The 26,719-nt window shown below is 47.0% G+C and overlaps 1 protein-coding gene across 4 annotated transcripts in view; it reads right to left on the reverse strand.

The window, feature by feature from the left end:
• The window catches only part of LOC122539523 (electrogenic sodium bicarbonate cotransporter 1-like), a 178,796-nt gene that overhangs the window by 19,734 nt on the left and 132,343 nt on the right, over window positions 1-26,719 (reverse strand). For all 4 annotated transcript variants that reach the window (XM_043674469.1, XM_043674471.1, XM_043674472.1 and 1 more), the window contains exons 15-21: window positions 20,025-20,210; window positions 16,058-16,171; window positions 13,632-13,793; window positions 9,440-9,618; window positions 6,128-6,200; window positions 2,871-2,939; window positions 93-266 (exon numbers count right to left, since the gene is read on the reverse strand). In XM_043674469.1, the coding sequence (XP_043530404.1) occupies window positions 93-266; window positions 2,871-2,939; window positions 6,128-6,200; window positions 9,440-9,618; window positions 13,632-13,793; window positions 16,058-16,171; window positions 20,025-20,210 (957 nt within the window). The remainder of the gene's footprint in view (window positions 1-92; window positions 267-2,870; window positions 2,940-6,127; window positions 6,201-9,439; window positions 9,619-13,631; window positions 13,794-16,057; window positions 16,172-20,024; window positions 20,211-26,719) is intronic.

Below are 26,719 nucleotides of genomic sequence, written 5' to 3' on the forward strand. Positions count from 1 at the left end.
GGGGAGTGAGGAGATGGGAAGGTGAGGAGGGAGGATTGGAGGAGGAAGGGAGGGGAGTGAGATGGGGACGGAGGGAACATGGGATACCTTACCATGACTGGGAAAATGATAGCTGCCACGGTTGATTTGAGGATCCAGAGCAGAGCGAGACAGATCACCTGGATGAAGGTGAAGAGGTGAACTCTGCGCAGGGGTACATGACGCAGGTAGATGAAGTCCGGCTGGTGTTTCGGGGGCATCAGCAGCAATTTCAATCGGTCCATGAACTGAGACAATGAGAAAGAGACAGTTTTTAAACCCAGACAGAGAGCTTTCACAGAAACATACAACACCACTGACACTGGCCACTTGGCTCAAATAGTACCAGAGAGTCGTACAGCACTGAAACAGCCCTCATTAAATAAAGGTGTGCCCATCCAAACGTGAACCGTTGTTCAGTGATAGGTGCAATGCTGCAGGGGATGTGGTGGAGCAGCAGTTCAGAGGCCCAGGCTAATTCTCCCTAGACTTGGGTTTGAGTCCCTTGGCAGATGGTGAAATTTGAATTCATAATTAAAAACCTGGCCTAACCACAACTATGTAACAACTGATATAAAAACCCATCCGGTTCACTAACCCCACAGAGAGCAGCTGAGGCCAAAACATTGAATGCTTTCAAGAGGTTCGATATTGTTCCTGGGGATAAAGGGATCAAAGGGAATGGGGGAGAAAATGGGAACAGGGGACTGAGCTGGACAATCAGCCGTGATCCTATTGAATGGTGAGGCAGAATGGAAGGGCCGAATGGCCTACTCCTCTCCTATTTTGCATGCCCTTTAGGAAGGGAAATATGTCCTGCTCACTTGGTCTGGCCTACATGTGACTCCAGACCCACAGCAATGTGGCTGATGTTCAGCTGTCCTCTGGGCAATTAGGGATGGGAGACAAAGTCAGATCTTGGCAGTGACAGCCACATCTCATGCAAGAACCAACACAGTGCAGCGCTGACTGAGCCTGTACCCTCCAGCGTGACTCCAGTCACTCAACTCAGCATCTTCCTGTGTCCAAACTGCTCTCATCAGTGAGACTCACAGCCCACAGTGTCAGAATATTGAAACGTGACTCTGGATGGAGGCCAGCGTAGGAGGTGCTGCAGCTGAAGCTCACTATGTCTGAAACCTTACTTTGGTTCCCGTGGCAGAGTGGCAGGAAATGCAAACACCGTGGCTCAGTGGTTCGCACTGCTACCTCACAGAGCTAGGGACCTGAGTTCGATCCCTCTATTGGGTGACTGCGTGTGGAGTTTGCACGTTCCTCGCCTGTCTGTGTGGGTTTTCTCCCACAGCCCAAAGAGGTGCAGGTTAGGTGGACTGAACATGGGAATGGAGAGGTCTGGGTGGGACGGTCGGTGTGAATTTGATGGGCCAAATGGCCTGCCCCGCACTGTGGGGATTCTATGAGTTCATTTAATCTTCAGTCAAGAAAAGGCACTTAAATATTTCTTCTGCTAAAGCACAGGTCATTTAGAACTGGAATCAGCTTTATTGTCACATGAGTACAGCAAAAAGTTTACAATTCTCCACTTACAGAGCCATCTGAGATCCAAAGGTACCCAGGTACAGCTTCGTCAATTACTGTTCTTAGATACACAGACGAGTAAGAACACCAACATTGTGGGTTTTAGGAATAAATTGTAAAATGGAGAGAGGACACAGTTGAGAACAAAGTTCTTCCAATCCAGACCACACTAGCACCTAGCCTCCAGACCGTGCTGGGCATCATCTCAGGCTTCGTGAGGCCTAGATCATTTGTGACATATCCTTTTAGTTCATTTTAAGTGTTCTGCTTTTGTTGGTTTCATAATTATTCACCATTCCATTGTGTTCCCAGGTTTTAACTCCAAACTGTCTGTTTCGACTGGTAGCTGGAATGGGGTGGGCCACAGGGTAATGGGGCAGGGGTTTACTCCAGATACCAGCCTGACCACCAGAGTGCCATGTTTTTTATTTATTCACGAGATGAGGCCATTGGTGACTGGAACAGCATTCACTGCCCATTGTCAACCAGATTGCTGTGGGTCTGGAGATGGCTGTTTCCTGCCCAAAAGGACATTAGTAAACCAGATGGGATTTCCTGGCAATTGATGATGGTTTCATGATCATCATTAAATTCTTAATTCCAGATTTTTATTGAATTCAAATTCCACCACCTGCCATGCCCACTGACAGTGGGGCATTCCCTTAGCACTGACCCTCCGACAGTGCGGCATTCCCTCAGCACTGACCCTCCAACAGTGCAGCACTCCCTCAGCACTGACTCTCTGACAGTGCAGCACTCCCTTAGTACTGACCCTCTGACAGTGCAGCACTCCCTTAGTACTGACCCTCAGACAGTGCGGCACTCCATCGGCACTGATCCTCCAACTGTGCAGCACTACCTCAGTACTGACCCTCCGATAGCACAGCACTCCCTCAGCATTGACCCTCCGACAGTGCGGCACTCCCTCATCACTGAACCTCCAACAATGCGGCGTTCCCTCAGCACTGAATCTCCGACAGTGTGGCACTCCCTCAGCACTGACCCTCCAACAGTGCAGCTCTCCCTCAGCACTGACCTTCCGACAGTGCGGCGCTCCCTCAGCACTGACCTTCCGACAGTGCGGCACTCCCTCAGCACTGACCCTCCAACAGTGCGGCGTGATTTAATTTTTTGTCTTTTACGATTATGCACTGAAATAATTTTCCACATTCAGATGAAATAATTGTCTCTCTGATTATTTTCAGTAACAGATATTCAGACTAACTTTGACAATCGAGGTGTTGGTTAATAATTCTCAGACACTTTCTCTGGAATGCAGCTTAAAACCCGTCACTGTTGCTATGGTTACTGACCTGCACACCTTTCAGAGAAGCTACTCCCATGTAGAGGAAAACTCCATAAAGTACTGGCATTGGGATGTACTACAATAAAGGAGAAAGTCAGTTAGAATACTGACTGTAGCCCACAGTTTACAACAACACATTACATTTATATTGTGCCTTTAACACAATGAAACACTCCAAGGTGCTTCAAAGGAACACTCGAGAAAATTTCAACGTTGAGTCACGAGAAGATACGGGGAATGGTGATGAAGAGAAGGTTTATGGAGGGAGTGCTGGATGTTCAGGTGGAGGCAGCTGAAGGTACAGCAGCCCCAGTGATGGAGTTATTCAAATCAGACATGCCTGAGTCATGGTAATCGACAGGTGAAACCACCACCATTCGTCTGTCTCTCACATCAGAAAGCAACTTTCTCATCCTCTAGGACTATGGTACCCCCAAGCCTCCCAGGGGGTTGGTTAGCTCAGTGGGCTGGCTAGCTGGTAAGTGATACCAGCGCAGTGTTGGTTCAATTCCTCCATAGGCTGAGGGAACTCAACCTCTTCCCTCACCTAAGGCCCAGCTTGTCTAAGGGAAGCTGTGATTGTCCTTTCCCTGCTTTTTGTTTCTTGTTGATGTTGGTCACTGACTCTTGGACTATCAGGAGATGGACGAGAGCAGACTCCATCTCCAATTACCCCCTTCCCTTCTGAAGTCAATGCCCAGTGTTCCCCATGGGCATACAGACACATTCACACAGAAACACTGACACACACACATATAGACACATTCACACACACAAACATACATTCACATGCATATACAGACACATTCACACACATACACAGACACATACACGTTCACACACAAACACTGACACATGCATACACACACATAGACGTGTGTGCGTGCACACACACAGACACAATTTTTTTGAAGGAAGGAAAAACAATTGGTGTTATTCAATTTAAAATCCCACAAAATGGGTAGCACAGTGGCTCAGTGGTTAGCACTGCTGCCTCACAGCACCAGGGACCTGGGTTCAATGCCAGCCTCAGGTGACAGTCTGCGTAGAGTTTGCACATTCTCTATGTAGGTTTCCTCTGGGTGCTCCGGTTTCTTCCCACAGTCCAAAGGTGTGTCGGTCAGGTGAATTGGCCATGCTAAATCGCCCGTAGTGATCAGTGAATAGGTCTGGGTGGGTCAGTGTGGACTCGTTGGGGCAAAGGGCCTGTTTCCATAATGTAGGGAACGTAATCTAATCATTTGCCTGAGTGGCACTGGCAAGAAGTCACCTTAAGGAGGCAGCAGAAACCTGCAGCATCAAAGCCAGCTCAGCAATTCAAGAAAATTCAGCCTCTCGTGAGAGAGAGAGAGTGAATTTTTGTGTGAGAGTTTTTTCTATTCTTCAGAGAAGGTTCACTGAGATGATCCCTGATACTGAAGGATTGTCTTATGAGCAAAGATTAAACAGGTTGGGACTCTACTGACTGGAGTTTCAGAAGAATGAGAGGTGATCCCATTGATACATATTGGATTCTGAAGGGGCTGGACAGGGTCAATGCTGAGAGAGTGTTTCCTCTCATGGTAGAGTCTTGGACCAGAGGGTGCAGTCTCAGAGTAAAGAGGCACCAACTGAAGACTGAGATGAGGAGGAATTTCTTCTCTCAGAGGGTTCTGGGTCTTTGGAACTCCTGGCCACAGAGAGCTGAGGGGCAGAGTCTTTGTGTATATTGAAAATGAAAATCTATAGATTCCTGATTAGGTAGAGAATCACAGGTGAAACTTTATTGCTGGAACAGCACAGCAGGTCAGGCAGCATCCAGGGAACAGGAGATTCGACGTTTCGGGCACAGGCCCTTCTTCCTGAAGAAGGGCCTGTGCCCGAAACGTCGAATCTCCTGTTCCCTGGATGCTGCCTGACCTGCTGTGCTGTTCCAGCAATAAAGTTTCAACTTTGATCTCCAGCATCTGCAGACCTCACTTTCTCCTAGAGAATCACAGGTTCTGGGGAAAGGGCATTGAAAGGGGACATGAGGAATGTTGTATCACCCATGATCCTACTGAATGGTGGAGCAGTCTCGAGGGGCTGAATGGCCTCTTGCTGTTCCTATTTCCTATGGTCTACATTAGCTGAGGGCATGATTGGCTGAACAAGCATTTCTTGCCCTTCCCTAGTTGCCCCTTGAGAAGGTGGGGGTGAGCTGCATTCTTGAACGACTGCACTCAATGTGCTGTAGGTAGACCCACAATGCTCTTAGGGAGGGAGTTCCACAATTGTGACCCAGTGACAGTGAAGGAGCGGCGATATATTTCCAAGTCAGGATGGTGAGGGGCTTGGAGGGGAATTGCAGGAGGTCGTGTTCTCATGTGTCTGCTGCCCTTGTCCTTTTGAGATGGAAGTGGTAGTGGGTTTGGAAGGTGCTGTCTGAGGAGATTGGGTGAGTTTCTGCAGTGCATCTTGTACTGAGCATTGATGGTGGAGGGAGTGAATGTTTGTGGATGTGGTGCCAACCAAGCAGCTGCTTTGTCCTGGATGGTGTTGAGCTTCTTGAGTATTGTTGGAGCTGCCCCCATCCAGGCAAGTGGGGAGTATACCTTGAAAAACTATAACCAGCTTCCTAAGTGGCAGGTATGATTCCAGCAACTGGAGAATTTACCCGCTGATACCCATTGATTCCTGTTTTGCCAGGGTTCCTTGATGCCACACTTGGTCAAATGCAGCCTTGATGTCAACGGCTATCCGTCTCCCCTCCTCTCTGGAATTCAGCTCTTTTGTCCATGTTTGAACCACGGCTGTAATAAGGTCAGGAGCTGAGTGACCCTGGCAGAATCCAAACTGGGTGTCACTGCACAGGTTATTGCTGAGTGAGTGCTACTTGTTAGAGAAAGCGAGAGAGAGAGAGAGAGAGAGAGACAGAGACAGAGAGAGAATGTGTGTGCGTGCGTGTGTCTGTGTGCGTATACGAGAGAGAGTGGGAGAGTGTGTGTGTGTGAGAAAATCAGTTTGTGCGTATGAGTGAGTGGGTTTCAGCGTGTGTGTGAGAGAGAAAGTGGGTTTGTGTGTGTGAATGAGAGAGAGTGGGTTTATACAATTTTCACTTCATTACGTAACAGAAAATGCACACAATGAAAGTTAAAAATGTGTGTCCAGATTTTGCAAAGTGATAATATCTCTGGATAGAGAAATGGTAAAGGACACATGACAAGCTAAAAATGACCATTTGTGCAGTTAATTTACACCCCCTGAAAAATGTGTGATTCTGGAAGGAATATTTAAATCTGGTACCTTTAGTATGGGAGCTATGAAGACGGATACACCAGTTAGAATGAAGACTATTGTCCCAGTCACACGCTGTTCCCTGGAATGAAACAGCAAGAGCATTTAGTGAGGAATGTACTATCACAAACAAAAATGAGAGTTAACGTGAAACTATACCGCATTTCACAAAATAAACTCATTGGGGGAATGTTATGGAGTTTACAAGAGTGGGAAATGTGAAACATGAGTGAACTAATTGGGCAGGATGTGAAACATTGATCTCCTGATGGTGAAATAAGGTCAGCCATGTGTCAATGATGTACTGAGCCTCATACTGTCCTGGGGTAACATCATACTTTTAACATATTTGTGTATTAGGATTGCGAGTTGAGAAGTGTACTATGAATAATTATTTGCATGAATCTATTTTTAATAAAGTCCCTGGGATTTAACCAGTGGCATACACTAATCGTTTGATATCTGGCTCACTCACTATCATGTAAAGCTGGTAAAACTGTATGCAGGTCTGTGTAAGGTCAGGGGGTTTCCAGGGAATTTAACTTCACTGAACAAAGGATGGATCTGACACTTCCACCAAAGACCAAGGCTGGTGACGGTCAGTCAGTGCTGAGGAGGACAGAGGAACACAGTTTGGGGACATGGACCATTGGAAGAGGGATCTAGAACTTTAGTTGGGCTGCAGCCAGAGTACTGTGTGCAGTTCTGGTCCCCACACTACAGGAAGGATGGGATTGCATTGGAGGGGGTGTAGAGGAGATTCACCAGGACATTGCCTGGGATGGAGATTTTCAGCAATGGAGAGAGGCTGGATAAGCTCCGGTTGCTTATTTTGGACCAGGGAAGGCTGAGAGGGATGTATAAGATTCTGAGGGGATTGGACAGGAGGATAGAAAGCAGCTGTTCCCCATGGTCTGAAGCTCAATAACAAGGAGGCACCATTTGAAGGCGAGAGGCAGGAAATTTAGGGTGATTTGAGGACTTGTTTCATCCAATGGGTGGCAGGGATGTGGAATGCACTGCCTGGGAGGGGACATGAGGCAGGAAACCTGACCACCTTCAAAACCTTAGTTGAACGCTTCGAGAGTCATAACAGTCAAGGCTACGGATCCAGGGCTGGGAAGTGGGACTATTGCAGGTGTTAGTTTGTTTTTGGCAGTACAGATTAATGGGCTGAAGGACCTACTCTGTATAGCTCGATGATAGATGATGGGGTCAGAGACATGGAGGGGTGAAGTGGGCCTGGGGCCCTGGCTGTGGTCGAGTGGGAGGGGGTTAATCAAGGCAGGAAAATGACGAGCTAACAGCAGTGATGGTGCTGTCCAGATGTGTGTGTGTGTGTGTCCATCTCAGAACGTTCACCAACACATTCCTTTATGGGTTTTGAATTCACCTCAGACATTTTCAACTACCCCCCCCCCCCCCCCCCCCCACCGTCAGACTGCATTTGGACAATGTTGCTTCTGAGGGCTCAAATCCCAGGGCCAGCTGAGGCCAGTCCCACTGAGCAGAGAGTGTGACACTCCACAATAACATCAATACTCAGTGAAGAATAAATACAAAAACACATCATTTGTCGCTTCCACAATATAAAGGGAGCATCATTAACGATGGGCCAAATGGCCAACTTCTGCACTGGAACAATTCTGTGATTCTGAGAGAGCAGAAGTGGTGTGTAATTCCTGTTACAACAGCAGAAACAAACGTTTGTATGAGTGCACAGCATAGGAGCTGGTTCAACCCCTTCAGCCTCCTCCACCATTCAATCAGGTCATGACTGTTACCTCAGATCCACATTCCCTGGCTAACCTTCCACTGCTGAGCTTAACACAAACCGAGCAACCTCGATCTGAAAGCAGGCTAAGAGCTCTGTTCCCATCAGCACTTCAGGGGGAGATTCCACCAAAGACTCTCACTCCCCCTGAGATTAGATAGTGCCTCTCTAATAAATAGGTCATTTGTGAGCAGTGACCCCTCGTCTTGATTCTCCCAAAAGGGGAAACATCATTTACCTGGTTACTCCACCTGGTCAATGCCTCTCAGGATCTTAGACGTTTCAGTCATCACCCGTTAACCTTCTAAAGTCCAGCTGATGTAGGCCCTGCCCGACCAACCTTTCCTCATAAAACAACCCGCCCATTCCCAGGATTAGTGTGGTAATCCTTCCCTGAACTGCCTCCAAACGCATTTCCATCCTTTCCTCAAGAAGGAGACCAATCACTGCACTGTGTGTATCACTGCAGGACTGCTGTTAGCAATGGCCCTGACTAACTGAAGGAAATTACAACCTGTCTCCCTCCTGGGGGCAGGGGGGGATTCCTCTCCCAGGATTCAATGGTGACTTTGCCACACTGGCATCCCAAAATCCCAGAGTCGTGGGTTCAAATGCCACACCGGAGGCTTGAGGATGCCATCTTGGTTTATGCCCCACTGAGGGAATGCCACACTGTTGGTGATTCAGTGTCGTGGATCACATGCTCAGACTGAGGCACTGCCCATGACCTCAGGCCTGTGTGACCCTGAGCTCTCCTCAGCTCCTCAGTCCCCTGTTAAATATCTGGCCCAGTCAGCAACAGCAACGCAGACAGCACATTACTCAGTGTCTGTGTGTGTGTGTCTGTGCGTGTGTGGGTGTGCCTGTGTGTGTGTGTGTGTGTATGTGTCTGTCTGTATCTGTGTGTGTGTCTGTCTGTGTGTGCATGTGTGTCTGTTTGTATGTGTATCTTTGTGTATGTGTGTGTGTTTGTATGTGTCTTTCTATCTGTGTGTGTGGGAGCTTGCTGTGCACAAATTCATAGCCATGGTTCTGCGTGATGAGAGTTTGAAAGCATTGACTGGTAGTTGTTTCTGACTGTTCAGTGTTTATGCACGGACCCTCTGCACGCTGATAGTGGGGGCAATGGGAGGGCAGTGTGCCCCTGAGCTTCTTCCCAACAATCACAGGGAAGAGCACAACTTCCAGACCTCACACTGACAGGAAGGAGCAGGGACTCCACCTAAACAGGGGCCTAGTCAGTACATTCTGCCTGAGGCTACAGTGAAAGGCAGAGAGAGAGAGAGCAATAAGACAGTCAGAGAGTGTTGGACAGGGAGAAGCAGGAAATGTTGAACTGAGGCCAGAATCAGGCTAGCAGCCAGCTTAGTAAACAACAGAGCAGGCTCGAGGGGCTGAATGGCCTGCTCTGCATCCTATATGTCATTATTCTGCTGCCAGTATCTCCTTCCTAACAGTTAGTGCCAATCAGACCACTCAATGGATGGCAATGTTTGAATATCCTGCCCATAAACCTTAAGGAGAGCAGCCAATGAGATGATTCCTACCTGACACCCAGAAACTTGGGCAGTTCCCCAGGGGCAGATGTCTCTGTCTCCATCCTTAAGCTGTCGATGTGTGCGATGGAGATCACAGTGGCTGCGACGTACCATGGCAACCCCATCACCGAGCAGAGCGCCATTAGGATCGCCACCCAGAAGAGATCAAGGTGATAACCAGCCCCTTTCTGTATTCAAAAACACAAACCATTTCAGTCCACTCAGGATGCATTTAAGGAAGAATCACATCATTTACTCCACGCAAATTACAATGAGCAAGGGAAGAGAAGGCTAGACTAACAAATTCAATAAAATAGATGCAAGTATTCAGAAAATTCCCAAGCAATGTGACATCAGTCAATTCTGAGATAATGAGCTCTCGCCACACTGTCGGAAGGTCAGTGCTGAGGGAGTGTCACACTGTCGGAGGGTCAGTGCTGAGGGAGTGCCGCACTGTCAGAGAGTCAGTGCTGAGGGAGTGCCGCACTGTCGGAGGGTCAGTGCTAAGGGAATGCCGTACTGTCGGAGGGTCAGTGCTGAGGGAGTGCTGCACTGTCGGAGGGTCAGTGCTGAAGGGGTGCCACACTGTTGGAGGGTCAGTGCTGAGGGAGTGCCGCACTGTTGGAGTGGCAGCACTGAGGGAGTGCCACACTGTTGGGAGGTCAGAGCTGAGGGAGTGGGCACTGTCAAAGGGTCAGTGCTGAGGGAGTGCCACACTGTTGGAGGATCAGTGCTGAGGGAGTGCCACACCGTTGGAGAGTTAGTGCTGAGGGAGTGCCACACTGTCGGAGGGTCAGAGCTGAGGGAGTGCCGCACTGTTGGGGGGTTTGCGCTGTGGGAGTGCCACACTGTTGGAGGGTCAGAGCTGAGGGAGTGCTGCACTGTTGGAGGGTCAGAGCTGAGGGAGTGCTGCACTGTTGGAGGGGCAGCACTGAGGGAGTGCCACACTGTTGGAGGGTCAGAGCTGAGGGAGTGGGCACTGTCAAAGGGTCAGTGCTGAGGGAGTGCCGCACAGTCGGAGGGTCAGTGCTGAGGGAGTGCTGCGCTGTCGGAAAGGCAGTGCTGAGGGAGTGCTGCGCTGTCGGAAAGGCATTTTCTTGACTCTGATCTGATCTGCTTTCTCCGGTAGATATGAGAGTCCCGAAGATTACCATTGGGGATGAAACCGTACTTGAGGTGCTGACAAAGATTCATCAAGTCGTACTTTTATCAATGATTCAGAGATGCCGGTGTTGGACTGGGGTGTACAAAGTTAAAAATCACACAACACCAGGTTATACTCCAACAGATTTAATTGGAAGCACACTAGCTTTCGGAGCGACGTTCCTTCATCACCTGACAATCACCTGATGAATGAGCGTCGCTCCGAAAGCTAGTGTGCTTCCAATTAAACCTATTGGAGTATAACCTGGTGTTGTGTGATTTTTAACTTTGTACTTTTATCAAATGGATGATAACTTTGTTAAGTGCTGTTTCTGTGGGGTTGCTGTATCAGGGGGGTTACTGTTTCTGGGGGGTTGCTGTGTCAGGGGGGTTACTGTTTCTGGGGAGAAAGTGAGGATTCTAGAGTGGGGGCGGAGAGGTCAGGAAGAAGATTGCAGGTTAGGAAGGCGGTGCTGAATTCGATGGATTTGACTGAGACAAGGTGGGGGGAGGGGGAATTTCACCAGTTTCCTCATTCATTGGAGGGGCAATTATCAAACATCAGGTGGTTGTGGAGAATAAATTCTGTGTCTTACAATCTTGTACTCCACAACCACCTGATGAAGGAGCGGTGCTCTGAAAGCTAGTGCTTCCAATTAAACCTGTTGGACTATAACCTGGTGTTGTGTGGTTTTTAACTTTGTACACCCCAGTCCAACACCGGCATCTCCGAATCAGTTCATCGGGGGACCACTGTTCCAAACAAGGAATGGGGGTGCTAAGCAAACTCCAAGTGTTAATTCAGTAACCACCAGGGACCTTGTTAATACTGAAAGGGCACTGTTCTAACATCACTCTACCTTTGTGAGCATACACTGGTGACCATAGTTCACTCCATTGGCTACCCAGCTCTTACGGACATCCTGCATTCATGAAAGTCCTTCTTTCCTCCATTTCCACAAGGACAGAAACCTTTCTACCAATCAGCCAACACTCCCATTCTTCGTGTTCCTGACGCCATTCCATTGGAATATCATTACGCCGAGGAGAAACTAAACACAATAATATTGTTTCTATTTTTCCTCTCTTTGGAGCTCAGCGGTGGGGCTAACACATGGCTCAAAGTAATGCCAACTGCACAGGTTTGATTCCTGCAGTGGCTGGGGTCGACTTGGGAGCTGCTCCATACTTGAGGCAGAGTGACACCTCTCAAGTAACGTAACCAATTGTCTCTCTCTAACCGACAGCTCCCTTGTGGACTTAGGTTCCTATCTGCACCATTTAGTATCTCATGGTGGTTCAAATAGGACTGTTCTCAAACAAGCTGTGACACTGAGCTACATGGGATGTTATAAACAAAAACTGGAATTGCTGGAAAAGCTCAGCAGATCTGGCAGCATCGGAGGAGAGAAACCAGTGTTAACATTTCAGCTCCAGTGACCATTCCTCAGACCTAATGTTACCGAGGAAAATATAGGTTTGTATGCAGAAGATAGGGTGGGGGCAGTGGGGTGGGGTTTTAAGGAGTAAACGATAAGTGGAGGTAGAGCCAAAGAGAGAGGAGAGCAATTAGACAGACAAAGGAGTGGGGTTTGGATTAGAGTGGTGCTGGAAAAGCACAGCAGGTCAGGCAGCATCAAAGGAGCAGGAGGATCAACATTTCAGGCATAAGCCCTTCATCACAATTCCTGATGAAGGGCTCATGCCCGAAACGTCGATTCTCCTCCTCGGGTGCTGCCTGACCTGCTGTGCTTTTCCAGCACCACTCTAATCTAGGCTCTAATTTCCAGCATCTGCAGTCATCACATTTGCCTAGACAAAGGAGTGGATCACAATCTGACCAGGGAGGATGAATAGCTGTTGGTGAGGGCTGTTCGAGGCTAACAGTGGGAGGAGTGTAATAGCAGACTGTGTGATTACAAGGCCTGGTGTGTGGGGGTTGGGAAAAGGACATGGGAGAGCTCAAGCCTGAAAATTGTTGAACTCAGTATTGAATCTGGAGGGTTGCAGGGTTCCCAAGGAGAAAATGAGATGCTGTTCTTCCAGCTTGTGCTGAGCTTCACTGGAGCACTGCAGCAATCCTGAGACAGAGATGTTGGCCAGGGAACAGGGTGGGGTGTTAAAGTGGCAGACATGTGGATGATATAAAGGCGGGTGATGGAATGGTCAGTCAAAGAGATGGATTTCAAGAAAGCCATCGAGGAAGAAGCAGAGCTGGAGATGTCAGTGAGGGAATTCCAGAGCTTCGGATCCAGGCAGCTGAGAGCACGGTGGGATGATTAAAGTCTGGAGTGGATCAGATCGAGGATTAGAGAAGCATTGAGATCAGAGAGGATCTCAGGCTGGAGCAGAGTGTCAGTGTCTTTGACGCTGTGTGGCTAATAACGGCGTAAAGTTCCACTGACCTCAGACCCAGTAATTAAAAATAACGAGAAATCAGATGATGACAACAAATAATTGTGTGTGTGGAGTGAAACAGCACGGAGGGGGGAAACAAGTGGCAAAGTTCACAGGCTCACTGTTGGTGCAGAGGCAGGAGGTTGGAACAGGAACAATCAGCTGAGGCACATGTGCCTTGAAATGCAGGATCGCTCACCACGCTGGTCGCACAGGGGTGGGGTCTCCGGAGGATTGGGGGCAGGGAGTAGGGACTTTCAGGGAGGGAGAGAGACTGTGGAGGCTGGGATTATCCTCCATGGAGTGGAGAAGGTCAAGGGGAGGTGTGGATCAAGTGAATGAGGAGAAACAGTTTCCGGGAGAGTTGGTATCCAGATGATACAGGTATAAGGTAATTAGCAAAACAACCTGAGGAAGAGGTGAGAGTTTATGAAATGTAGTGAATTGTTGTTGTAATCCAAAAGGTGCTACCTGAAAGGACAGTGGAAACAGATTCAAGTGTAACTTTCTAAGGGGGAGCTGGACACCTCCTGGATCAGGAAAACCATTGCCAGACTGTTCGGGGAAGGGTGTGACAAAACTGGCTAACTGATTCAAGGAGGCATGATGGGCTGAATGGCCTGACTCACCGGCACATTTGCGTTAAGCACTTAACACTGACCTTGAGTTTGTGCTCCTTCCTGTTGACTATCACCGCGGTGACTTGCTGGTCCATGAAGATCAGGATGGTGATGAGCAGAGCCGGGAGCCCAGCCGCTAGGCACACCCACCACGGGTTACCACCGAAAGGGGGAACAACCCAGCCCCGGTTTGGACTGGTTGGCTAAAACAGGAAGAGGAAAGGGGGAGGTTGAATCAGACAACCCGATCAATAGCCACTGTCAGTAACAGACATTAGAACAACACACCACCTGAACAGCCTGAAGTCTTCAAATGGGTTTGCAATAAACAGCAGACAGTGGACTGTCATGTGAATGCACATCATACCCTTATCTGAGGAAAGTCAGACTGGCCATTGGAGACAGTTCAGATAAGGTTGACTCGGCTGATCCTGTGTGTGGAGGGACTGTCATATGAGGAGAGGTGGAGTAGGTTGGACTCGCACACATTGGAATAGTTGTGAAGGTGTATTGGTAATGTCATTGGGCTAGTAATCCAGAAACCCAGGCCAACATTCTGAGGACATAGTTTGAAATGGCAGATGGTGAAATGTGAATTCAATAGAAATTTGGAATTAAAAATCTTGTCTCGTGGTGACTATTGTAGACTATTGTAAAAACTCATCGTGTTCAGGAATGTCCTTCAGGGAAAGAAATCTGCCATCCTTACCCAGTCCGGCTGATCTGGGACTCCAGACAGCAACATGGTCAACTTTAACCTTTAGGATTCGGGTTAGCGCTGGGGTTGGGTTAGAGTTAGGGTTAGGGTTAGCTTTCAGGGTTAACATTCTCATTGGCATAACGAACTGAACTTCTCATAAGCAGGAAGGATTTTAATCATGGAGATAGTGAGGACTGGAGATGCTGGAGAGTGAGAGTGGAGCTGGAGAAATTACAGCAGGTCAAGCAGCATCAGAGGAGGGGGGGATGTTGACATTTCAGGTCGGAAACTTTCATCAGGGCTGGTGACCATCCTGATGAAAGGTTCTGACCTGAAATGCTGACTCGCCGTGCTCCTCTGATGCTGCTTGACCTGCTGTGATTTCTCAGGGTCCAGTCTTTTATCCACTCGGCATTTCAAATTATGTAAATGCATTCACTGACAAGTCAATCCATAACAAGAGGATAGGGATGTGTTGAAGCCAGTTGAATAAATAGGAACTGTTGTAATTTGGTGTGATGCCCGGTGTTGGCACCTTGTTATGTTCTGGTGCCTATCTACTGGTGGACTGTAGCTGGTAGGGCATGCTGCCACCAATTCCCTTTCCCCAACTCATCTCAGTGACCCTAACCAGGGAGAGTGCTTGAGGGATAAATCCTGTCCAGGACACCAGGGAGATCTCCCGCAGCTCTTCCACATAGTGGCCATGGGATGGTGAGTAGTCGGTGCTGGGGGATGGACCACGAGCACGTGTCAGTGGAAAGCAGCAGTAATTCAGTACAAGGTACATTAACTCAGAGATAACTGAAATTTACTAAGGGTGGCACAGTGGCTCAATGGTTAGCCCTGCTGCCTCACAATGCCAGGGACCTGGGTTCAATTCCAGCCTCGGGTGACTGACTGTGTGGAGTTTGCACATTCTCCCCGTGTCTATGTGGGTTTCCTCCAGGTGCTCCGGTTTCCTCCCACAGTCCAAAGATGTGCAGGTTAGGTGAATTGGCCATGCTAAATTGTCCATAATGTCCAGGGATGTGTAGGTTAGCTGCATTCATCAGGGGGAAATGCAGAGTAATATGGGAATGGATCTGGGTGGATTACTCTTCATTGGGTCGATGTGAACTTATTGCTGTTTCCACACTGCAGGGATTCCATGATCTAATGAAGAGGGCAGATTGTACATCTCCATGATATTATATCCAACTGCTCAACTCTTCACACAAGGGCTGTTATTAAATCAAGATGGGCAGAACTTCAGCTTCGCACATAGATTAACCCTTTCATTCCCATAACCTGATAATGAATACGTCTGAAGGAGGAATTGGTTAAACAGTTGAAAATGAAAAATGTGTTAGTAGCCCTAGCCAGATCAGAGCTGAGTGGCCTCCTCTGTTTATGATACAGTGAAAGATCACATTTGGAGAACATGTTAGCAATGCAGAATGGAAGTTCTGCAGAACGGTTAAGTTAGAATTATTTGGCTGTCAGTAGCAAATGTTAAGCACGTGCCCATTGTTTCAAACCCTCCCAGACTGCAGCATGTATCACCCCCAGTGTCCAACCTTACAATGGGGCTAACATGCTGTGGGATCCATACTCTGTCAAAGGTTTGATAAAACACAACACAGCTGACAGTTAAAAGGGACCGCTTTACTGAGGGGAATTGATTTTTCAATCCAATGATAAAAGGAAAAAATGGAAGGCAGAGAGAGGGAAAATACCTCCCATTTGTAAGGAATGAGACAGCCAAGAATTGTGTGATTGACTGACCTTGAACTCGCTTGGCACTATAAGCTTTGGTGTGTCAACCCCAACCAGAGCATCAAGTCCACAGAAGATCAGAATGGCCAAGATGATGGCAAAGTCACTTATCAGCTTCCGGATCTGATGGGGAGAGACAAAAAAACACAAGGAATAATGACGTGCCCCACACATACAATTGAGCAACAAATGCTAACCTAGCCAGCAATCCCCACTTCCCATGAAAGAATAAAAAGGACATCCCGACACCAGTTAGTGAAAGGACAATTCACCTTCTGAGATGTTTGAGTTTTTCTCAATCATAAGTTCTTTTCCTCTCTGATAGACTCTGGAATTGGCAGAACTAAATAAATCTCAGAAGAACTACAGAACATTCCTTACTTTTGGGGTCATTGAATCTAACCTCACACTTTTAAATTAAACCTTGCAAAGTTTGTTCTGCTGGTGAGGTATTCCAGGAAGTTTCATTCATTTTAAATCACATTGCACAATCAAAAGGTGAACAGCAGTGCCTCCTCTGGTTGGTTTTCAGGCCCACACTCTGAGTGCAACACCGAGGGAATGCTGAACTGTTGACTAAACATGAAATCAAGGTCTCAGCTCTCTTCTTGATTGCAGGTAAAAACATCCCATGATCACTGTGTGGAAGAGCAGGGGGAGATCTCCCTGGTGTCCTGGACAGGATTTACCCCTCAGTAAGTGTCACAGAATCGGATTAGCTGATCATTGCCACTCTATATTTGTGGGATGTGCAGGTTGTTACAGCACCCCCAACATTGCACACCTTCAGAACTCGCTGTTGATTATAAAACACCATCAGAGTATATTATGTAACAAACCTTCTTGAGGTGAGATGGTGGGCTATTGGTAATGTCACTGGCTCAGAAATCCAGAACCCAGAGGGGACACAGATTTAAAACCCACCATGGCAGACGGGAAATAATATACTCAATAACAATCTGGTAATAAAAGCAAGCCTAATGACCACGTATCGTAAAACCCATTTGATTCACTAATGTCCTTTAGGGCAAGAAATCTGCCATCATTACCCTAGTCTGGCCTACACGTGACTCCAGACCCACAGCAATGTGGGTGACTCAATACTGCTGTCAGCAAGACACCCAGTTCAACAGCAGGTAGGGATGAGAAACAAATACAGCTTTCTTTAATACATTCACAGGATTTCCAGGCCAACATTCATGGCTTATCCCCATTGCCCAGAGGGCACTTAAGAATCAAGCACATTGCTGTGGGTCTGGAAGTTGGGTTGAATTGAATTGAATTGAATTTATTGTCACGTGTACAGAGGCACAGTGAAAAGCTTTGTCTTGCGAGCAATACAGGCAGATCACAGAGTTAAGTCACATAGATAAGTAAATAACAGGTAAACAGCAGCAAAAACAAAAACACAGGTATAGGCGAATATTAAGGGTTTGTGAGTCCATTCAGTATCCAGTGCTGTGGAAGAAACACAGAAATATAGAAGCAACAGTCGATCCTTCAAGCCTGCTACACCATTCATTCTGATCATCAAACTCCAAATCCTAATCCCACCCTTCCTCTATCATCCTTGATCCCTTTAGCCCTAAGAACTACACCTTCTTGAAAACAGAGTTAAAAATCACACAACACCAAGTTATAGCCCAACAGGTTTAATTGGAAGCACTAACTTTTGGAGCGCTGCTCCTTCATCAGGTGGTTAAGGAGCAGTGCTCCGAAAGCTAGTGCTTCCAATTAAACCTGTTGGACTATAACTTGGTGTTGTGCGATTTTTAACTTTGTCCACCCCAGTCCAACACCGGCATCTCCGAATCAATCTTGAAAACATTCAATGTTTTGACATCAATCGCTTTCAGTGACAGAGAATTCCACAGGTTCCCCACTCTCTGGGTGAAGACATTTCTCCTCAGCTCAGCCCTAAAAGGTTTACCCTGTATACTCAGACAGTTGCCCCTGGCTCTGACCCTCCCTTCATTTACCCTGTCTAGTTGTGTTAGAGTTTGACTGATTTCTATGAGGTTTCCCCTCACTCTCCTAAACTCCACTGAATATAATCCTAACAGACTCGATTTATAATGGAGGTGGAGCAGACACCTCAAGGACCCGAGGAAAGGTAATCCTAATAACAGGGCTCCAACAGTGCCCCAGCTGAGTAAGACGGCTCTGACAGCAAATGGAATTTCCACTCGCGTTTCGTGTTGCAGGTTGCACTTGCTGAGGTGCCATTAGCTGATTATTGTCTTCGTCTCACTCATGTGGCGTTCCCAATCCAAGTCTCCGGTTTCACATGATCTACATATCCTAGTCAGTCTTGTCTCCGGTAACCGTTGGACAGAGCATGGGAGGGAGGCTTGTTCAATTGTATTTTTTTTTGTTGCTAATGAAAGGGAAAGTTTATACTGCGAGGTTCACACCCTGCAAAAACAAGGCAGTGAGCTCCAGGACAGAACTGCTGGAAAATCTCACCAGGAAGCAGAATGTTTGGAGTGGCGTAGGGGAGGAGTCAAATTAAGCTTTTCAAAAAGAATATGATGTTTGATAAAGTCAATACAAATAAAATGGATCCAGGATTGGATCAGATTTGCTCAAATGAAACTATCTAATTGGAATCCAAGTGAGGAGGATATTCCCACAGCTCTATGTGGATTGGTTACACTGAACTCAGGTCAGAGTCTGGGATGTTACAGAGTTGGAAATCGGTGTCCTTGTGACAGCGTGGATATGGTCAGGAGCTCATCTCAGATCTTAGTGTGACATTGTGCCATCAAATTCTGACTTTGCCAGCAATGGTCACATCCTATGGCATACTTTGTTTGAAAAAAAGACTAATTTAAAGGTGCAACGAAAATGCAGTTTGTCCACTCGCGGTGGGTTGCTGGGGTGGGGGTTTTAGTGTAAGGTACCTTGGAGCTTCCCCCCCCCCGGAACATGACTGTGATCCCCCCATTTCTCAAAGTGCATTAAAGTTAAGGCTGGGAGGGTGGAGGGAGGGGCTGGCCATGGGTTCCTGACCTCAGGACTGCATTCTAACCCCCACACATGTGCCCTTCCTCTACCAATTGGCTCAGCGATTTAGCTAAAAGCAGCTGCCAAGTTGTGAACAATGATGGAGTGACCCAGGGCTGTTTGCTGGCGGTCAGACAGCTCTGGCAAACTCAGAAAGGGCTGCTTCACAAAGCTGCTCTGAGGCTTCCCTGGCAACGGCTTGGACTGTCACAAATGTCACTGTCCAGCCAGTTTAAAAGCCACGTGCTCAAATTTCAAAGCACTCTCTTTGATGTGTACTGACTCTGCGGGAATAATGTCCAGGAGCATTGTAACTCACCGAGCCCAGCTGTCAGCAGGGACTGACCTGTCCGAATTAATGCCCAAAATTCACCGAATCACCGGGACACTGGCTGTGCTTTGCTTCAGTCTCAGAGAATCCAGCAGCTGGCCTGATGAGGGGTGTTCACACCCTGGGCTGAATGTTTTACTTCAAGTTCTGAGGAAGGGTTACTGGACCCAAAAAGTTAACTCGCTGCCAGGTGCTACCAGATCTGTGGAGTTTCTCCAGCATTTTCTGTCTTTGTTTCTAGATTTCCAGCATCTGCTGCTCTTTGGTGATGGGGGGCATGAGGCAGGACTATTTGCGGGTCCCAGCCCTACCCCTAGCGGTGTGGTTTAGTCACTGGCGGAGGTTTTGACTGGGACAGTTCCTAATCTGGCATCACAGCTGGTTCCTTGCTCAGGTGAGGGCAGGAAGAGGGGCTCCCGAAACTGGGGGAATTACCAGAGTTCCTGCAGATTGAGAGAAACTGTTGGAGCTGGGAGTTGGGCAGAGAGTCCGTAACTGAGAGGGGCCGTCACCAGTCAGGCCTTAAGCTGAACATCACCAGCTAACATCCAAATGACGACCACTCTCTGATCAAATTGCAGCCTAGGGTGAAGCAGTTTACCGAGAGAAAGACAGTGAGAGTGGATCGCTCTGACTTACCGTGGTTGGGAAGTAAGGGCTGGTTTTGAAATTCTTCAGTGCCATGGAGCAGGTATAGGTGCCGAGGAAGAGGATGAATGACATCAAGGTGACATCGGGGAAAAAGCCACAACTCGTACCAACCACTCTGCCGCCGTAGCCTTCGCAATCTGTCTTTGTCAGTGAAGACCAGTCGATGCTCATGTTCTGGGGAGAGAAGAGAAACACACTCACTGTTCCAGAGCTCAGTGTCATAACTGAGAAGTGTGACATTGGTTTTTTTCATCAGTCACTCTGTGAGCTTTTTGTAAGGCGGAGTGCTCCATGTTTGGTCTAACTATTACTCTGCACCAATCACAGAGTCACAGAATTGTTATCATGCAGAACGTGGCCATTCAGTCCATCATGCTTGCACCTGTTCCATTATCTAGAGCCAGTCTCCTGCCTTTTCCCCATATCCCCACACACCATTTCTATCCAAATAACCATCCAAAGCCTCTCTTCAATAGAACCTGCCTCCGCCACATTTCCAGGCATTGCACGCCAGACCCGAGGTAATTACTGCAGGAAAACGTTTTATCTCACATCACCCTAGTTCCACTGGTACTTCACTTTAAATCTGTGCCCCTCATGTTTCTCTTGTCCCTATCTACTCTGTCCAGCCCATTAATGATTGTAGAGACCTCAACCAACTCTCCTCTCCTGGAGAATAGCATCAAAATCTTTAGTCTATCCTCTTCACTGTAAGTTTACCCCCCTCAGACACCCCTGATCCAAGCAGGATCGGCTCCTCGGAAACAAAAACTGAAGTCGCTGGAAACAGCACCTGTGAAAGGAAATCAGAGTTAACGTCTCTGGCTCGGTGACCCTTCCTCAGAACCCTTGAAAAGTTAACTCTCTGCCCAGCTGCTACCAGATCTGTTGAGCTTTGCCAGTGACTTCTGTTTTTGTTTTTGATTTATACAGCATCCACAGTTCTGGCTCCTATTTCTCACATACTTTTCTGTGTTGAGATTTGTTTTCAAGTTGCCAGCTCATTCTGCAAGTTCATTAACATTTTGTTGCATTTTGTTACATATTTTCTCTGTGTTAACTCTACGTCCAAATTTATGTCACCTGCAAGTTTTGACATTGTCCTGAAAATTCTCGAGTTAAGTTGCCGCTGTTTATGGTGAACATCAATAGTGTCAGCTCCAACCCCTGGATTACCAGTGTCCACCCTTTGACAATCTGAGTAACTTCATTTATCCCATAATCTATGCTTTCTCTTTATTTTATTGGAGACCCCTATCACTGACTCTACATTCACAGCGCCAGAGACCCGGGTTCAATTCCCGCCTCAGGCGACTGACTGTGTGGAGTTTGCACATTCTCCCCGTGTCTGCGTGGGTTTCCTCCGGGTGCCCCGGTTTCCTCCCACAGTCCAAAGATGTGCAGGTCAGGTGCACTGGCCATGCTAAATTGCCCGTAGTGTTAGGTGAAGGGATAAGTGTAGGGGTCTGGGTGGGTTGCGCTTCGGCGGGTCGGTGTAGACTTGTTGGGCCGAAGGGCCTGTTTCCACACTGTAGGTAATCTAATCTAATTCTCTCACACTGTGCATGAGTTCCCCCATGTGTTACCCTGATAAAGACTTTGTGGAAATCCAAATATATAACATCTGTTTGCATTATCCTTCTCTAACCTTTCTGGTATTTCTTTAAACCATTCAATAGATTAGTCAAGAATGACCTTCCTTTTTGAAATTCGTGCTGACTATTTCTGATCAAATTTCCAGCTTCTAGATCTTTTTCGATGATACGTTTGGATAAAGAATTGCATAACTGTTACATCGCAGAAAAAGGCCATTCAGTCTATCAATCTTGTTCCTGATCTGTGCCTATCCCCTGCCCTTTCCCATGTCCCTGCACACTATTTTTATCCAAATAATCACTCAATCTCCTACTAACTACTTCTAACTACTTGCTGAGTGAAAAGGTTGATTCTCACATCATTGTTTGGCACCTCACCTTAAATCCATGCCCTTCTTGTTTTTGCTCAGCTTCTCCAGACCTGCTCTATCCAGCTCAAGACATTGAAAACCTCTATAAAATTGCCCCTCAGCTTTCTCCTCTCCAGTGAGAACAGTCCCAACACCTTTAATCTATCCGCACCACTGAATTGCTTCTGTACTCTGTCCAATGTGTTCACATCCTTCCAATAATGGGGCACCCACAACCCTACATAACACTCCAGTTGGGGTCGACCAAGTGTCTTAAAGAGGTTCAATAAATCAATAGAAACTCTTAGTTGACCAGTGTGAGAGTGTGTTAGATACAGGTCATTGTGTAACTCTTGTCTGAGTTACAAGGTTCAAGTCCCACTATAGAGGTATGAATGTACAGTCTAGAAAGACTTGACACTCCAGTGCTAGTACTGAGAGAGTGCTGCACAGCAGAGAGATATGGTCTTTCAGACAAGATGTTCAACCAAAACCCCATCTGATCCCTTAGGTGGTCCTAAGGGGTACAGTAAACAATATTTTGAAGAGGAACAGAAAATGTTCTCCAGGGAGTGCCAGGACAATTTTGTTATCTTCAACAAACAGCCAAAATTGTCTGCTTATCAATGCTGTATCTTTGTGGGATCTCACTGTGCACAAACTGGCCCCTGCATTACTCGTATTACAACAGTGACAACGCATCAGAAACTATATCAGCCCTGAGTTGCTTTGCGACATGACGAGGATGAGAAAGGTGCTACGGAAATACAAGAGCTCTTCTAATGTTACAGTCTGAATCGATATCTCATTAAACTGCACTGGAATTAAACACAGGCTCACTGGGATATTGGGCTAACCCAACACACCATCTCCAGGTCAGCTCAACATCGGGAAGTCAGCTGAGAGTCAGAGCCCTCTCTAAAAGCTCAGTGTGCCAATTCACTACAGCCGACACATCCCCTTGAGGTGTCCCAGAAACAGCAAAGCCTCATTCATTGGGAATAATGAAGACCCTAATGCATTATGGGATAAGGCTCTCATGGAGCCTTCCTTGTGATTTCATGGTGTGCACACTCACAAGTCAGGGGACTCGATCAGCCACAGCCACACACACACCCCTATCCCATTCCACTCCAGGGGCAAATTCCAGTGAGAAATTCCACCTGTCGCTGGAATATTTGGTTGGGGAAGTTGAGGGATCGTCATTTCCTCTTCTCCCTCCCCCATCATCAAATACAAGTTCCTCTGGACAGAAGGACGCAAGCAAATGCATCTTCGTTTAATGCTCCTGTAATTACTGGCCAAATTACTGCCCAATTCCACCACATCACAAAGTCAACTATGCTGTAAACCTCTGTCAATGCAGCAAAGGTCATGAGTTGTTTCATCAGTAATTGAGACAGTTTAATCCTTTTCAAGAAACCACGAGGGAGATGTGAGTGTCCGATGGAGTAAGTTATTAATGTTTATGCAATGGGTTTTAGTACTCTATCTATCTTCCTCGATATTGCTTTGTTGAGTTCTTCATTATATGATTCAATAGACAGCAATGTTACTTGTTCTCTAAAAGTATGCTCCAACCATCATCATTATTAGTCTCATCAATATAAAGATCTCCAATGTGATTATATTAAAGTCTTTGTTCTGTGCACTCCCCGTGTACCTGGTGTAATTGATAACGATTGGAAGGCATCTGCGAACAAGGCTCTATTGTACGATTTAATGTTTTTTTGTATGACAGTAACATGAGTAGGGAGATTACAATCTCATTTGGGGTGTGTAGCAAAAACCCAGTCAAAAACTAACAACTCCCGTTGCAAAAAAAACTGTTTATGAATGGGATCCACTGGCCATTCACAAAACAGACTAATTCCCTGATAGAGGCTGTATCTCAAGGTGAACCCAGGACTCGCGTAGCTGTGTGGGTCTCATTGGGAAGGGGGTGTAATACTGAGACACCCTGCAGCTAAATGGTGTGTACTGCTACCACCAAGATAGCTAGCAATGGTGGTTACCTGCATGTGGTAGTTGTGACAATGAGAAGGGACACAGCTGACTGGCCACTCTCTTTGCTGTGGGCAGCACCCACTCCAATCCCTCCTAACTGCTCCAGTCTGGCCATTAGACAGACAGACATACAATACCTTCCCCCCCATCCGTCAGTGCACGGCTTGTGACTTTGGGGTCTCTCTGAGCGTGTTGGATTTCCTGTAGGTTTCAGGGCTGCCTCTTGTGTGGATGCTTCAGCAGTACAGTACAGTGGGGTAACTTTAATAATAACACCACAGACACACACTCTGCCAAATCAGCTGTGCCAGCTGAGGCTGTGTATGGACATGACTCCAGGCGAGGGACACTGACAGGAACCAGCACTGCAATGGAAAGGGTTAAATTACAAGGTTAGGTTGCACAGATCAGGTGATAAACTCAGGTTTGAGTTTGTGACTGCCCATAATTTAAGAATGACTGTTGCACCTTTTGCTGTGAATTATTAGGGACACTCAATTAGCATCAGTCTCTGAGAGATTGTGAACTCTGAGTGGCAGAGAGATCTGAGGATCACTGTCTCTGAATTCCAGAGGGTTAGTGTGCAGAGTATTAGGCACATTGAAGAAGGCTATCAGTCATTGCAAGAAGAATTGCAAACAAAAGCAGCAAGGTTATGCCTCAGTTCTAAAAGGCAATGTGGGAGCACATACAGTCATACACATGTACAGCACGGAGACAGATCCTTTGGTCCGACTCATCCATGCCGACCGGATATCCTAAATTAATCCAGTCCCATTTGCCAGCACTTTGCCCATATCCGTCTAAACCCTTCCTATTCATGTCCCCATCCAGATGCCTTTTAAATATTGTAATTGTACCAGCCTCCACTATTTCCTCTAGCAGCTCATTCATTACACGCACTACCCTCTGTGTGAAACAGTTGCCCCTTAGGTCCCTTTTAAATCTTTCTCCTGTCACCCTAAACCTATGCCCTCTAGTCTTGGACTCCCCTACTCTGTGAAAATGACCTTGCCTATTTATCTTACCCATGCCCCTCATGATTTTATAAACCTCTATAAGGTCACCCCTCAGCCTCTGACGCTCCAGGGAAAACAGCCCAAGCCTGTTCAGCCTCTCTCTATAGCTCAAACCCTCCAACCCTAGCAACATCCTTATAAATCTTTTCTGAACCATTTTAACTTTCACAAAGTTCTTCCTATAGCAGGGAGACCAGAATTGCATGCAATACTCCAAAAGTGGCCTAACCAATGTCCTGTTCAGCTGCAAAATTGCTACGCACAGTATTGGTCACTTTATTTAAGAAAGGGTGTAAATGTATTGGAAGCAGCTCTGAGAAGGTTTACCAGACTAATACCTGGAACGAGCAGCATGTACCTGCTGCAGTTTGGAAGATTATGAGGTGACTGGTTTAAACCATGTAAGATCTTGACAAGTATTGGCAGGGTCAGCATGGAGAGGATGTTTCCCCATGTGGAAGAATCTAGACTATGGGTCACTGTTGAAAAATCATAGGTCACCCATTTAAAACAGAAGAGAGGAGAATTTTCCACACACAAAGGGCCATGAGTCTTTGGAACTCTCTTCCTTAAAGTCAGTGGAAGCAGAACTTTGGGATTATTTTCAAGGCAGAGATTGGTCGATTCCTGATAAGCGAGGAGGTTAAAGGTGATCAGGGGTTACGCGATCATAAGGAGTTATCAGATCAGTCATGATCTTAATGAAAAGCAGGGCACACAAAGGGGCCATCTGGCTATTCTGCTCCTAATTGGTATTGTATGTATGTTTTGTATGTAAGCCTATCCCTCTAGTTTTCAATCAGTGGCTCTTTTCAGATGGGCAGGCCACAAAACTAGTTAAAATTACTTTGAGAGGTTCCTGTTTCCATCTCTCCAAGTGCAGAACGTGAAGACTCTGCCTTTTCATCTCCTGCTCTCTCCATCTCTCTCTCCCTCTCTATTTCTCTCTCTGTCTCTCTCTCTCTCCCACCCCCATCTCTATCTCTGTCTCTTGTCCTCCCTCTCTCTCCAACTCTCCCCCTCTCATGTTTTTCTCTCTCACTATCTCTCTCTCCCTCTCTATTTCTCTCTCTGTGCCTCTCTCTCTGTCTCTCACTCTCCTTCTCCCCCCACTCCCTCTCATGTGTCTTTCTTTCTTCCCTCCTCAATCTCTCCCTCCCTGACCCCCCCTCCACTGTAGATGATCTGAAGCTCAGAAGTGGACACAAGTTGGTAATTAAACCTTTGGCCTTTAGCTTCACAGAACAAAGTCTGCAGTGTCACATGATGTTCCTGCTGCTTCAGACAAGTACAAAAGAAAACCTCTGATCTTCTGTTCTGAAGAAAATAGTTTCGCTGTTGGAAAATATTTGCTCCCCGCTGTCTGATGCTAAACCGAGGTAAATGCAGATTTCATACCATAGGGCTGTATTCTCTCAATTACAGAACACTGGGGTGAATTAATTGAAATATTTCAGATGGTTCAAAGGTTGATAGGGTTGGAAGAGAGAAACTATTTCCTCTGGTGGGAGGGGGGATTTGGAACAAAGGGTCAGAGCTTTAACATCTGAGCCCTGGTTGTACCACGTCTTAATATAAAGGGAAATGGACATCTGCAAATCTCTCGTCCCACAAACAAGCTGCTGAGGATCAGGGTGGGGAGGACTGCTGCTCAAATGAACATTTCAGAGCTGAGATTTTCTGTTCAGTGAGACGATTAAATGTTATGGATT

Source organism: Chiloscyllium plagiosum, chromosome 32, assembly GCF_004010195.1.
Source record: "Chiloscyllium plagiosum isolate BGI_BamShark_2017 chromosome 32, ASM401019v2, whole genome shotgun sequence".
In the NCBI taxonomy this organism is placed as follows: Eukaryota; Metazoa; Chordata; class Chondrichthyes; order Orectolobiformes; family Hemiscylliidae; genus Chiloscyllium; species Chiloscyllium plagiosum.